Below are 15,916 nucleotides of genomic sequence, written 5' to 3'. Positions count from 1 at the left end.
GCAAGTTTTGCATTTCTTGCGGTTGCAGGGGAAGGTGCCGGGAGTGGAGGTTGGGTTGGTGGGGGGTGTGGACCTGACGAGGGAGTCACGGAGGAAGTGGTCTTTTTGGAACGCTGATAGGGGAGGGGAGGGAAGTATATCCTTGGTGGTGGGGTCCGTTTGGAGTTGGTGGAAATGACGACGGATGATACGATGTATATGGGTATCAATGGCTGGGGCGGTATTTATTGCCCGTCCCTATTGGCCCCTTGGTGGTGAGCTGCCATCTTGTACCGCTGCAGTCCATGTGCTGTAGACCTACAATGCCCTTATGGATGGAGTTCCAGGATTTGGACACTGAAGGAACTGCGATATATTTCCAAGTCAGGGTGGTGAGTGGCTTGGAGGGGAATTTGCAGGTGATGGTGTTCCCATGTATCTGCTGCCCTTGCCATTCTTAATGGAAGCAGTCATGGGTTTGGAAGATGCCGTCCGAGGATATTTGACGAATTTCTGCAGTGCATCTTGTAGGTGGTGCACAGTGCTGCTAAGGAGCGTCAGAGGTGGAGGGAGTGGATGTGGTGGATTGTGGGGGGGAATGGGTGGTGCCAATCTTGAGAAGCTATGAGTTTGGGGGGGAGGGGTGGTGGTGATGCGTGTCAGTACGTTGAGCAAAAAGGCACAGAAAGGATACAGATTTGTGACAATGAGCAATTGTGAGGTTGTCCGCTTTAAGACCAAGAGCTGCTTTGACCCGGATGGTGTCAAGCTTTTTTAATGTTGTTGGAACTGCCCCCATCCAGATAATTGCTTTCAACTAACCAAGCCCATCCTCAACTTAACACTGCTGAGCAATCTGTGAGGAATTAGCCTCTGTCTGTTTATCTCTCCAGAACCTCCTCTCTAGGCCAGGTTTAAGCCCTGCACGCTTAGAATCAAGACAACAAGATCTAATTTTCTGGGGCTGTTGCTAATGAGTTCAGAGGATCCAAGTGTTTAACATAAAACAAATTTCCATGTTGATTATATCGGCAGTAGAACTGTTATGGATCAAATCAGACCCCCTTCAAAATCGATTATGAAGGTAGCCTCGACCCTAACTTTATCTTATTTTAAAGGCAAATGGGAGGTGCTGTGTTCCACATGCAATTTGATTGGTCAAACCACTCAATGGGAAACAAAATACAATTTATACAAACATTGTAATTAAAATACAGCAAAAGAAAGAGGAACTTGGAATAACCAAGCTTAACAGAATAATAGATACAGTACCTATTACTGATTCAGTGTTCCAATATAGTACGTTCCCATAAACATAGCCCATGGCAAAATTCAGACACAGGTTATCTCATATGCAACTCCTGTAGCAGGCAGAGAACCCCCAGCCTATAGCTGTAAGTGAGAGAGAGGGACAAAAATAGCCTCTACCTCTTCAAGACTCCAACAGCAACTGCTGAAAGCAAAATGTTGAAAGATCCTGGTTCTGAGGGTGAGAGGCAGGCTGCACCCGTTCAGGCTGCTTCTTCAGTCAGTTCTGCTATAACACGTTAATTCTGTTCTCACGCAATCCCATGTTATAAGAAAATCACGTAACTCAGCACTATTTAGACAAATGGAAAGCTGGAATTGCATTATAACCGATACATGCTTTAAAAGGTTTGTGCTTTAGAAACGGTGTCCCCAGTTCGTCAATCACACAACGGCGAATTCGCATTAAGGAAATGTGCGTTATAGCAGAACAACCTCTATTGTTCCAACTCTTTAAAAAAAAACCCCAAGGCCTCTGATCTTCACATGGACAGCTCGTTACCTGTCCCCCCAGTCCTCTCTCTGAAAGAAACCAGGACAGAACACTAGCTCTTAAAGCCACATTATCATCACGGGAAGCAGCTGAAACTCACTGTGGAAATGGCATTCTGGAATTAATGTAAAACAAATCAGTGTGTTGGCTTATCGGATCAGCCTTAAGTCATGAACAGTCTCTTCACATCAGAAAATTACAGAACCTCATCCACACAATTGCTGTTACAATAAAATGTTCTCATTTGTTAATGTTTGAAGCAGCCTAGCAATTACAGTGAGTATCCAGACTGTGTAGTACGAATGAATTGCTCTTCAGAGATAGCCCAGTGATTTCAGGTGAGGTCTCACTCTCTGCACTGGAGGACCGTGCTGCTGGTTGCTTCACGAATAATTGCAGCATCGTTGATTTATAAACGCCCCAGTGGGTAATCGGTATTGTATCACTGGACAGTCTTTGAATGTAATCAGGCACGGCAGGTCAACAGCGTTTGCTTTTGCATTTCAAAAGAGAAGCAGAATAATTTCCACTGAGAATTTCAAAGTGCCAGAAGATGGGAGCGAGTTGATCCAGTTTTCTGGGTTATAGCCAGACAAGGAATATGTAGGACACGGCTCATGGTACAGTGAGAGAAGCCAGTCATAACGGGAGGACGATTTTGAGCAACTTTCCTCATTGCAGGATGGCACAGTGGCTCAGTGGTTAGCACTGCTTCCTCATGACGCCAGGGACCCAGGTTCAATTCCACCCTCGGGCAACTGTCTGTGTGGGAGTTTGCACATTGTGCTCCAGTTTCCTCCCACAGTCCATAGCCGGGGGCTATGTAGAGTAATACAGTAGGGGAATGGGTCTAAGTGGGATACCCTTTGGAGGGTCAGTGTGGACTTGTTGGGTCCAATGGCCTGTTTCCACACTGTAGGGACCCTATGCTTTTATGTGCAGGTTATGTGGATTGGTCTTGGGAAATTGCCCATAGATTCCAGGGGGCAGGTTATGTGGATTAGCCATGGGAAATGCAAGGTTACGGAGATTGGGTGGGTCTAGGTGGGATGCTCGGTGTGGAACTGATGGGCCGAATAGCTTGCTTCCACATTGCAGGGAGGCTATGATTCTGTGATCTGGCTCAGCCTGGTGCTGTTTCATTTCCAGATCTGCCCCCTCCAGCCACTCGTGACCGTCCACCCGGCTGCAAGACGGTGTTCGTGGGCGGCCTGCCAGAGAACGCTGGTGAGGACGAGATCCGTGAAGTCTTCGAGCAGTGCGGCGAGATCACAGCCATCCGCAAAAGCAAGAAGAACTTCTGCCACATCCGTTTCGCCGAGGAGTTCATGGTGGACAAAGCCATCTACTTGTCAGGTGCATCAGCTCTTCCTGCCCGCTGATCCTCTCACACTTCGGTCAGAGGCGCCAACCTTCCAATAGAACCTAGTTTGGAGGCTCGGGACTGGCATTACAAATGCCTGAGCATGAGCAGGTTCCCTCAAGCCTTATCCAGGCTACCTGAGGAACCATCTTCCCAAGGCCTGTCAGGCAGGGAGGCACTGCGGGCCCATTTGAGAGGCTGGAGGGGGCATTTCTGAGAGAGAAAGGGGGCATCCCTGTCCTTTCTGCTGGCATGGGGTGGGGCAACTTCCATTGGGCACTTGGCCGGGTGCAGAGGCTAAAGAGGAGGGACCAGTCTTTTCGCCAGGGTAGACAAGTGCTCACTCCCTCCCAGGAGGAGGCCCCCTAGTGGCCATTAATTGCCCTAAATTGGCCTAAAGTTTTGCCCAACACCTCCCCTGCCCCTTCCCCAGGGAAGCTATCTCACCATCAGCTCCCACCAGCACATCCCCACCCCCCCCACCAACCCTTTCCCAAATAACTCCTGGGAATCCATTAAATTCACGCCAACATTTCAGGAAACTCATCCTCCCAACAGTGAAGTTGCCTATTGATTATTATGGATGGAAATGTGTTGCTGGAAAAGCGCAGCAGGTCAGGCAGCATCTAGGGAACAGGAGAATCGACGTTTCGGGCATTAGCCCTTCTTCCGGAACCTTATTGATTATTATGGTCTCCTAAGGCAGCGCTTCCATTTTGGAAAGTAGGAATTGGGAAACAGGACTGACTCCAGATCAAACACCTCCCTCTGTCCTCAGACTGCCAAAAGGTGAGGCCCTCGCTGAAACACATGTCCAGGGACAGGCTTAAGGAATGGAGATGGGCAAGTTCGATTCCATTCCCAAAGACCTCAAAGCCAGTGCTTCAGTACTGGAATCAGTAACTCCACCGTATAAAGTGGAGTTGAGATTTCCTGATCCTTTTCAAATCCCCTCACAATCACTCCTTAATCTCTCACCCATCACCCACTTTATGAATAGCCCTCACCAGTCCTATTATAACAATTGTTGATGAATAACCCCTGAAATCCCTAACTAAACAACATACTCTTAAAAGCAGCTCTATGAACTTGCAGAAGTACTTCTAAAATGACTAGGCAATAGGGTTGCAGCCAAGAGCCCATAAAATTTCCCAAGAGAATGATTGGAAAGGTTTAAACATTTAGATGTATTTGTCAGTCTAGGCTATCCTATCAATAGAATAAAGTAGACAATACTTTCTTTACCCAGTAGATGAACATTTTTTAAATCATCTGAAATGTTTTTAATATATACAATGTTGATATTTTAATTCACAGCTTGCTAGTTGGGTAAAGTAACAATTTGCTAAACACAATGACTTATTGGATGGTTACACATTCTCATTGCAACACTATCATGACACACCTTAATGAACACAGGTAGCGCCTCTCACCACAACATTTCATGATGAACCGTAAAAGGCGGAAAACCCATTTTACATCTAATTTTGTGATTAATTTATATGACTTATAATTTATCCTTTTAAAGGCCTCCCACTTCAGTCTGTTATTCATACCAAGAAACCCAACAACTGCTAAAGTCTGGCCCGCTCTGTAAAAGTCTTTAGTACTTACTGAGATGGGCTGTTGGTGATCCCAATAGCAGTGTCACTTTGCCAAGTGGGTAGCTTTCATGACTGAACCCCTTCTCATAGAATCGTACAGTACAGAAGAGGCCCTTTGGCCCATCATGTCAGTAATGGCCAAGGGAGGAAAGGGACGCGGGTGCTTTACATGCTGCTTGGTGGCCATTTCTCATGTCCCTCCTCAAGTGCCCAGCAAAGCACCCCTCTCAATGCCATGTTAGCAGCAAACTGGTTCCCACACTGTACACGGCACTACATGAAGAGAGAGCAATGTGAGAAAGAGATGAGGCCCAGGTGGGGTGGGATGGGGTGGCGGGTAGAGGAGGGGGTTGCTCACCCTTCATTTGAACCCAACATTGAACGCCATCGGTTCGGTCTCATTTCTATTGACGTGTGTTCGCAAGCAGGCTATCGAATGAGGCTGGGATCGAGCACGGACAAGAAAGACACAGGTCGCCTGCATGTGGACTTTGCTCAGGCTCGCGACGATCTATATGAGTGGGAGTGTAAGCAGCGGATGTTTGCCCGGGAGGAACGGCACCGGCGCATGCTGGAGGATGAACACCTGAGACCACCCTCTCCTGCGCCGATTGTACACTATTCAGAGCATGAGGCCAGCCTCATGGCTGAGAAACTCAAAGGTACTCCTGCATCTCTGACGTTGAAACGGCGTTCGGCTGGGTTCTGCAGGGACTGCATGTACTCAATCCGACCTTTATCTGCTGTCAGTATATTTAGGGCTTGACTACAGCCAACAACCATCAATGCACAGCTGAGAGAACAGCCTTAAAAACATTTTGCTGAATATCAAATGTAGCACAGACACCAGGCAGACACACTCTTGATAACAAGGCTTCTGTTCAAACGAGAAACTTCACTGGAATAGCTTTTGACCATGCTTAAAATTTATCAGACAATAATGTTCCTGAATTTCAATAGATAAATTGGGCATTCCCTTCATTCAGCTGAACACATACACACTTACATAGATACATAGACACTCGTATATAAGCACGCACACTTACATAGATACACACACATATACACACGCACTTCCATAGATAGCTACATACGTACACACACACTTACATGCACATACTCACACACTTACACAGATACACACATATATACACACACACTTACATAGACATACACATACACACACACGCTTACATAGATTCACACATAATATATACACGCACCTACATAGACACACAAATACAGACACACTCATTCACTAACACACTTTCAGATATAGACACATCCTGACAGATATATGCTCATATAGACAAATGTGTATGCACACACCTGGTCACTTACACGCACTAGTCCCTCATCAATTACATTGATTGCAGTGGGGCAATGTTGGTGAATAGTTTTGGGAAATGATATACTTGCTGTGCGTCTGACACCCACTGTCAACTCCAAGCACACCTTGGTCAGACATGGGTGCAGCAAATGACTGTAATGTACTGCTCCAACAACATGTCAAAACTCCCACATTCAGAAAAAGCTCTCCAACAGCATCAGTGATACTTGCACATTCGTTCAGTGATTGTTATTGAACTAATAATGTCAGGCACGTTTGAACTACTGACACCCAATTCACCTGTGAAGAATTGTAAGTGAACAAAAGGTGGAAGGCTCTTTGCTCATACGTTGTGTACTGTTTGTGTGATACTAGTCCCCACTTGTTCTGGGATGGACTCAGACACATTGCTGGCGAGAGGGTATATATAGCAAAATCAGGAAGTAATTTTTAAAAATGCTTTGAACCGTTTTCTCAAGAATGGTTTTTCGTATTATAACAGCACAAAAAATCTTGATTGAGTTCATAATCGAAGGCCAATAATCAAAGTTATTAATGTTGTGGTTCTGTTCGCCGAGCTGGAAATTTTTGTTGCAAACGTTTCGTCCCCTGTCTAGGTGACATCCTCAGTGCTTGGGAGCCTCCTGTGAAGCGCTTCTGTGGTGTTTCCTCCGGTGTTTATAGTGGCCTGTCCCTGCCGCTTCCGGTTGTCAGTTTCAGCTGTCCGCTGTAGTGGCCGGTATATTGGGTCCAGGTCGATGTGTTTGTTGATGGAGTTTGTGGATGAGTGCCATGCCTCTAGGAATTCCCTGGCTGTTTTTTTTTGGCTTGCCCTATAATGGTAGTGTTGTCCCAGTCGAATTCATGTTGCTTGTCATCTGCGTGTGTGGCTACTAAGGGTAGCTGGTCGTGACGTTTCGTGGCTAGTTGATGTTCGTGGACAGCTGAAACTGACAACCGGAAGCGGCAGGGACAGGCCACTATAAATGCCGGAGGAAACACCACAGAAGCGCTTCACAGGAGGCTCCCAAGCACTGAGGATGTCACCTAGACAGGGGACGAAACGTTTGCAACAAAAACTTCCAGCTCAGCGAACAGAACCACAGCAACGAGCACCCGAGCTACAAATCTTCTCGCAAACTTTGAAAGTTATTAATTCCTAATGAAAACATTGCATTTTCGATAGACTGTGATTGAGGATAATGTAATGTTGTGGAGTGTACATTCATCCACCGAACTGTAGATTTTATAGCACCTTTAATTTAGGTCATTCTTCACAAGAGAGTCCGAATTAACTAATCTTTTGAGCAAATCTTGATAGCTGTTCTTTTTTTGAAAAGTGTGAAGGAGAAAAAAAGCAAACTAGCTCTCATTTTCACACTTCAGGGAAAAGTCTGCGGTTGCTAGAAATTTGTAACTCAAAGAGAAATGCTGGATGCAGTCAGCAGAATGGACAAGAGCTGTGGGGCTCGTGGTAAAGTTATGTGTTCAGGTCTCTGACGCCTCGTCAGAACTGGGAACAGTTAGAGACGGAACAGTTTTGAGTCAAATGCAGAGACGAGAGGACGAAAGTACAAGAGAGAAGGTCTTTGATTTGATTTGATTGATTGTTGTCACGTGTCTAAACCCAATGAAAAGCTTTGTTTTACGAGCAGTACAGGCAGACCATAGCAAACAAGGTCTTGCAGATCATGGGGTGCTTAGACAGAGCAAGGCACACAGCGTTACAACTACACCGGGGATCCACAGAGAAAGAACAACATTAGCGAGATCAATATTATTTGAGGTTAGAGATGTCCATTCAGCAGTCTAGTAAGAGCAGGGAAGAAGCTGTTCTTGAACCTGTTGGTGAGTGTGTTCAAGCTTCTGTATCTTCTGCCTGGCGGAGAAAGTTGGAAGAGAGTATTACCGGGATGGGAGGGGTCTTCGATGATGTTGGCAGCCTTTCCACAGCAACGAGAAATGTAGGCAGAGTCCATGGATGGGAGGTTGGCTTCCGTGATGGTCTGGGCTGTGTGCACACAACTTTCTGTAGTTTCTTACAGTCCTGGGCAGAGCAGTTGCTGTACCAGGCCATTATGCGCCCAGATGGAATGCTTTCCTCATGGGAATGCCGAATTTCCTGAGCCGCCTGAGGGAAAAGAGTCATTCCCGATGAAGGGCTTTTGCCCGAAACGTCGATTTTCCTGCTCCTCGGATGCTGCCTGACCTGCTGTGCTTTTCCAGCACCACTCTAATCTCGACTCTAATCTCCAGCATCTGCAGTACCCACTTCTGCTGGAGAAGAGGTGTTGTTGCACCTTCTTGACCATCGCATCTACGTGGGAATTCCAGGACACTGTTGGTTATCGTCACTCCTCGGTAGAAAAGACGAGAGTGATTACATAACAAATGAGATGCTGGTGTAAGCCACAAAGGGGTGGTAATGAGCTAAGCAAAGAAATAAAAGACAATCTAGTGGAGGTGTAAAGTTGTACATTATTAGTACCGCTGCATTACCATAGCTGATGCCCAAAATTCCCGGGGAAAAAAGGGGTTGGGAGTGTAAGGGAATTGTGGCGCCTGCTTCCCATAGGAATGACCACAGTCTAGTGTTGTTTGGTTCAGAGCTCGTTGTATTTAAATTAGCTATTCTGGCTGCTTGAAAATAAAACTGACCAGCAGCTGCCCTCCTGTGTGTCGCACGATTCTGCAGTGCAGCTAAGATTGTGGCTCTCTGGAGCACTTGCTCATAACAATTGGTGCCAGACTAATTAGTTCCTAGGCGTTTACAGAGAACACAGCGTTAAGTGGGGTTGCGTTTATGATCTGAAAGTTTTGGGCTTGGTTCTAGAAGGCTGGGAAAGTAGTATATTTCAATCTCTCCACCTTTCCAAATTATAGCAGACCTTCCCTTTTGACGTTTACCCCCTCCTATCCCCATTTACGTGACTCTGTACTTGTTTTACACTAGCTGAACCTCGAACTTGCATCAGTTCGGCCCAAAGGTCTGATCTGAAATATTGGCCTGGAGTTTTGATGTTCCGACAGTTGGTACTCCCAGTGTTTATGAGAGCTGTGCACGGGGATTCTGCGTAATCCCCAAGGTAGCAGATTCTGAAGGAGTTTGCTGGGAGATTGAGGTTTCCACTGGGCGATCCCACAATGCCTGCGATCTTCTGAAAGTCTACATTTAGGTTGGGGGATTTCCTCAGGAAACTGAGTAAATAGTTGCTCAGGAAAAGTTAAATACACCATCTGACTGCTGAATGACTACTCAACTGAGGCCATAGTTAATCTCGCACATCCTCAGCCACACCTCCCCAAGACACCTTCCACTCCCAGATGAGTGAATGATGATTTATTGTCACTTGTGCTCTACAATGTATAACACAGTAAGATAGAGCGTGAGGCTTCAGCATTTGCCACAGCCCGGCACCATTTTGAATAGTTTAAGAATAAAAAGGTGCTGCTGAAAGAGAGTCCATCACCATTCTGCCACCTCCACCATGGGTCCCAAGCCAATGCACATCTCACCGTCACGCCTCCAACGCCAATGCCAGACCCACCAACATCAGAGTCACCACCTTTCAGACACCATCTCTTCGTCACTGGACCCAACACTCGCCCCACACCAGCAACCCCCTGCTCTGCTGCCACCACTGTCACGCCAACAACCAGAAGACCTGGTCAGGGCCTACCATAACCAGGAGGCCACCGCCTCACCAAGATTCCCGCTCCGGCTGCCATCCTCCGTCGTGTCACCCTCGCTGCTACTGACAGGAAAAAGGTGAAGAAAAAGAAATAGGACAAAAAGGGTAAAGAAAGAAGGGAGGAACGGACAGGCCTAGGATTCTGAACGCTGCTTACCTTGCCACCGTCGCCATCTTGAACGATCGGAACCCCTTCCCCCACATTGGACCCAGCCCTCCTTCGCTCACTCCAGGCCTCACTCCACACTTTCTCTTGCTGCCTAACCTTTCCCAACACCCTGGCTCCCTAACTCAAACTCCTGGGAGCTGCTCTCCTCTCTCCACTCCGGACCTGGTTTGCTTCCCCAACTCCCCTAAACTCTATATCGCTTCCCTGGTCATCTGGCATTCATCATCCATCCACCCTAGCAATCTATCCCTTGGCACCTCAGCCTCCTCCACTGCATCCGACACCCTGGGTGCCCTACCCACCTGGCCCCTGCCTACCTGGCCCTTTTGCTCCTGGTACCTTGCTAGTTACAGAGCTAACAGTCTCCCCAGCTGGCACCTCACCTGTCTGTGACTCTGTCACCTTACCCATCTGGTTCCCTCCCCTCCCCAACACTCTTACCTCTTAATTTACGTATTTACTGTAAAGTGACTGTGGTTTGGGACCGACAAACATCTAAATTACAGCAGCTGACTGCTGTGAAGAAGGGCCCTTGTCTGCTTCCCTCTGACACTATGAGAGAACTCTCATAATACAATGATCGCTTCACATTTCTTAGAAAGCCCAGGCTGGAATCTCCTCTGAGAAATGTGGAGCTCTCTCAAGTCGCGGTGACGTGGTAATTGAGTCATACAGCACGGAAACCGACCCTTTGGTCCAACTCATCCATAGGAACTAGACATCCCAATTCATGCATAGGATGTAGCTGTCGCTGCCTGAACTTACATTTATTGCCCATCCCTAATTGCCCCTTGAGAAGGTGGTGGTGAGCTGCCTTCTTGAACTGCTGCTGTCCATGTGCTGTAGGTAGAGCAGACGCGAATGATGCTGAACATAGAACATAGAACATTACAGCACAGTACAGGCCCTTCAGCCCTCGATGTTGCGCCGACCTGTCATACCAATCTGAAGCCCATCTAACCTACACTATTCCATGTACATCCATATGCTTGTCCAATGACGACTTAAATGTACTTAAAGTTGGCGAATCTACTCCCGTTGCAGGCAAAGCATTCCATACCTCTGACATCTGTCCTATATCTATCACCCCTCAATTAAAAGCTATGCCCCCTCGTGCTCGCCGTCCCCATACTTGGAAAAAAGGCTCTCCCTTTCCACCCTATCTAACCCTCTGATTATCTTATATGTCTCTATTAAGTCACCTCTCAACCTTCTTCTCTCCAAGGAAAACAGCCTCAAGTCCCTCAGCCTTTCCTCGTAAGACCTTCCCTCCATACCAGGCAACGTCCTGGTAAATCTCCTCTGCACCATTTCCAAAGCTTCCACATCCTTCTTATAATGCGGTGACCAGAACGGTACATATTGTGCAGTCATTGGATAACAAAAACATTGGCGGTGATGCGCAACATGGAAGCAAAATACTGTGGATGCTGGAAATCGGAAGTCCGGGCATAGCGAGCTGGAGCAGATCAGGCAGCCTCTACGGAGAGCAATCGAGTTAATGTTTCAGATCGGAGACCTGTTGCAGTTTTGCTCAGTTTTTGAGAAATTAACAAGGCATTTGGGTCACTGAGCAGGAAGTGGAAGAGAAGTTGAACAGGACGATGCTGAGGGCTCTTCTGGAGCACTGTGTCCAGTTCTGGTCGCCCAGTCATAGGAAGGATATTATTAAACAGGAGAGGGGTTCTGAAGAGATTGACCAGGATGTTGCCACAAATGGAAGGGCTGAGTTATACAGAAAAGCTGGATAAAGCTGGGACCTTTTTCACTGAAGCATAGGAGGTTGAACTGATAGAGGTTTATAAAGTCATGAGGGGTGCGGATAAATTGAATGGCAGTTGTCTTTTCCCCAGGTGAGGTAAGGGGCATACCTTTAAAAGGTGAGAGGAGAAAGATTTACACAAGAGGCAAACTTTTCACACAGAGAGTGGTCCGTGTATGGGACGAACTTCCAGAGGAAGTCATGGATACTGGTCCAGGTACAGCTTTTAAAAGGCATTTAGATAAGTACATGAATAGGAAAGATTTAGAGGGATATGGGTGGGACTAGTTTAGTTTGGGATTACAGTCAGCACGGACGTGGTTGGACCGAAGGGTCTGTTTCCGTGCTGTATGACCCTTTTGCCTCTGTAAGTCACTTGCCGTGACATGCAGGTGCTGACATCCAGAATCACAGGATTTTACAGAGTGCAGGCAGAGGCCGTTTGGCCCACTGTGTTTGTCCTGCTTGTCCAAGATCTTCATGTGAGATGGTTGCCTCCAAAACCACACCCACACGCAGTTGCACTGTTTGCAGCCAGACATTAACAGGCAGCACCATCTCTCAGCAGCCTTCTTCCCTCGGATGTTGAGTGTTCTGGATAACTATGCCTGCAGTGGGTTGACTGTAAGTATATGAGAGCGGCGTTATTTCCCAGGTGGATTCGAGACTGAAGAGTGCATGCTGTTTGACGATCTACACTGCTGCGGTGTCTGATTTCTCTGGTAATGGAATGGGACCTCTGTGCTGATGCAGTTCAATTTCCCCGCTGACTCAGATGGGTCCCTGTGTCTGTACTGTATAATCTCCCAGGCCGTCCAAGTATTTTCTCCCGTCATGTTTAATTTTCTCATCGACCCATCCACAGCCCATGCTTTTCCGTCTAATCCAGGCATTTCCTCTCCACTGGCAGCTTTCTCCCTTTCACTAGAATCATTTGTCTCCATTCTGTGGCTACTTATTGAAATGATGCAGGCACCAGAATAAAGAGTGGAAGGATGGAGTTACAGTGGCAAAGCAGATATTGAGACACAAATTTAACGGGATATGAAATGGAGATTACTGTGGATAATTTGATCTTTTCTGTCAACACTAGGGGAGTTAGATTAGATTAGATTCCCTACAATGTGGAAACAGGCCCTTCGGCCCAACAAGTCCACACCGACCCTCCGAAGAGCAACCCACCCAGACCCATTCCCCTACATTTCCCTCTGACTAATGCACCTAACACTATGGGGCAATTTAACATGGCCAATTCACCTAACCTGCACATCTTTGGAGGAAACCAGATTCTAGATTAGAGTGGTGCTGGAAAAACACAGCGGTTCAGACAGCATCCGAGGAGCAGGAAAACCAGAGCACCCGGAGGAAACCCACAGAGACACAGGGAGAATGTGCAAACTCCACACAGACAGTTGCCCGAGGTGGGAATTGAACCCTGTGAGGCAGCAGTGCTAGCCACTGAGCCACCATGCTGCCCCTGAGATTATAAGCGTGTTACTCTCTCATGGTAACACCAACAAAGCTTGCAGCATGCTGTCAGATGTAGCAAGAAAGTGTAGGAGATTGCTATTAGCTGCTCTGGTGGTAGCTTTTGGCAATGGATCAGAATAGAGACTCTTTCAAAAGGTGGAAGCCAGTCTGGCCAACAACAAAGGAAGAAGTAAATGGGAGCCATTTACATTTCCAGCCCATTGATAAAGATACAACCACCCCCCCACCCCACCCCCACCGGTCCCTCGTGATCTGTCACAGAGACTAAAACGTGAAATTTGAAATGGTGTTTTTTAATTTGTGGGAGCTATGTACAGTAATGGGCGTGATTGGGTAAGGAGTTGAGGGAGAATTATTGAACACCCTGCTTTTTACATCAACAGGACGTGGGTATTGCTGGCTAGGCCGGAGGGCAGTTGTGTATCAACCACGTTGCTATTGGTCTGGAGTCACGTGTGTCCAGCGCAGGCAAAAATGGCAGATTCCCATCCTTGAAGGATAATAATGAACCGAATGGGCTCTTAGGACAATCGTCGGAGGTTATAAGGTCATTGTAAGACCCTTAATTCTAGATTTTCTTATTGAATTCAAATATTCGTAGTGGGATTTGAATATGGATCCATAGAATGTTGACTGGGTTTGTAGTTTACTAGTCCAGTGACAATGCTTTGGAAGGTGATGGCCTAGTGGTATTATCATTAAACTGTTAACCCAGAGACCTAGGTAATCCTCCGGAGATCCGGAGTCAAATTCCACCACGGCAGCTGATGGAATTTGAATTCAATAAAAATCTGGAATTAAGAGTCCAATGATGTCAATTGTCGATTGTCAGGAAAAACTCGTCTGATTCACTAATGTCCTTTAGGGAAGGAAATCTGCCATCCCTAAACTTGGGTTTGACTTACATGTGACTCCAAACCCCCAGCAATGTGGTTGACTCTTAACCATCCTCTGAATAGCCTAAGGCACTTGGTTTGAGAGTAGTTAGGCATTGACAAGCCTTGCTGGGCCTGGCCAGTGACATCCATTCCCCAGTAATGAAGAATTAAACACAAAATAGAGTCATATGGTGTGGAAACAGGCCCTTTGGTCTAACTCATCCAGGTTTTCTCAATTGAACTAGTCCCATTCACTGGCACTTGGCCCATATCCCTCTAAACCCAAACTGTTAATCTGCCCATCCAAATGCCTTTCAAATGCTGTAATTGTACCAGCCTCCACCACTTCCTCTGGCAGCTCATTCCATACACGTACCACCCTCTGCATGAAAATGTTGACCCGTAGGTCCATTTGAAATCTTTCCCGTCTCACCTTAAACTGGTGCCCTCTAACTGATATCTTTCTACCTCTCCAATGGCTGCAGCATAGAAAGATGCCAGTGAACATATCCAGCCATTAAGAAATGTCAGCGCTAAAAAATGTGTTGCTGGAAAAGCACAGCAGGTCAGGCAGCATCCAAGGAGCAGGAGAATCGACGTTTCGGGCATGAGCCCTTCTTCTGACCTGCTGCGCTTTCCCGGCAACACATTTTTCAGCTCTGATCTCCAGCATCTGCAGTCCTCACTTTCTCCATTAAGAAATGTCAGACAGGCTTGATGGATCGTCCTTTATCGTGCTGTGCACTATAGTCTGTATGTAGCACGGATGTCACCGAACCACAGGCCACAGTCGTTTCCTGCAGCGGCCAGTCTTTCCTCCTTTGTGGAGCACTCAGTGCAATCTCTAGGATGGCTGACAATAAAACTAAAAATCTGAAGGTGAAAACTTGAAGTGGTTCAGCTCTAGATCCAGACTTGAGTTTTCAAAGCAGTCTCTCCCCTCTTTAATTTGATTGAGGTGAACGCAATGCATCAATGACGGGAAAAAAGCCCCCGAACCAAGAGATCTCATTGATTGGCTACAGAAAGCGCACACAAAGTTTATTGTAGCTGCATTTTCCACTGCGCTGTCGGAATCTGTCAGGATGGGTTGGGCACTTAAAACTAGTGGCTTGTTCTGTGCTGAAGAAGTCAGGTTTCTCTTTATCCCTCGCTCGCTATTCTTTTACCAGATGTTGACCCCAGCCCATTTTTCTCCTGAAGAGCAAATTGTCAGTGCAACTCTTGGCTGAGCCAATTAGGCCCCCATGACTCGCAGATTGATTGCAGAAGCATGTTTGCTTTCTGGTCAACTGTGTTAAAATCGATGTCTGTGAGCAGGCTAATCTAAATTATGGTAATATATTAAGATTAGAAACTTAAATAAGCACCAGACAACATAATTAACAATGTTTTAGTCTGCTGTCTGATTACAACTGTTTAAGTCTGGAAGATATAATTGCTGAAAATGTGTTGCTGGAGAAGCGCAGCAGGTCAGGCAGCCTCCGAGGAGCAGGAGAATCGACGTTTCGGGCATGAGCCCTTCTTGCCCGAAACGTCGATTCTCCTGCTCCTTGGATGCTGCCTGACCTGCTGCGCTTTTCCAGCAACACATTTTCAGTTCTGATCTCCAGCATCTGCAGTCCTCACTTTCTCCTGTAAGATATAAATGCTGTGCAGACATTTCTGAGGATAGAATCCAGACTGATTGGTGACAGACAGCTCCAGCCGTGAAGCAGTTCTCTTCATGTGTTCGTGCCTCCCCATCCTGAACGTGTTATAGCTTCCTCTACAGTTAGCTAACGACCCGTTTCCACTGGGAGGGGGTTCATGGAGTCCCACAGTGCAGAAATGGCCAATCGGCCCGT

General features: G+C 46.8%; 1 protein-coding gene across 1 annotated transcript in view; it reads left to right on the top strand.

The window, feature by feature from the left end:
• enox1 (ecto-NOX disulfide-thiol exchanger 1) overlaps positions 1–15,916 on the top strand; it is a 91,330-nt gene that overhangs the window by 55,196 nt on the left and 20,218 nt on the right. The window contains exons 4-5 of the mRNA XM_043700308.1: positions 2,930–3,136; positions 5,176–5,409. Of these exons, the coding sequence (XP_043556243.1) occupies positions 2,930–3,136; positions 5,176–5,409 (441 nt within the window). The remainder of the gene's footprint in view (positions 1–2,929; positions 3,137–5,175; positions 5,410–15,916) is intronic.

This window comes from Chiloscyllium plagiosum, chromosome 12, assembly GCF_004010195.1.
Source record: "Chiloscyllium plagiosum isolate BGI_BamShark_2017 chromosome 12, ASM401019v2, whole genome shotgun sequence".
NCBI classification, from domain to species: Eukaryota; Metazoa; Chordata; class Chondrichthyes; order Orectolobiformes; family Hemiscylliidae; genus Chiloscyllium; species Chiloscyllium plagiosum.
This window is presented reverse-complemented; position numbering and strand designations above follow the sequence as displayed.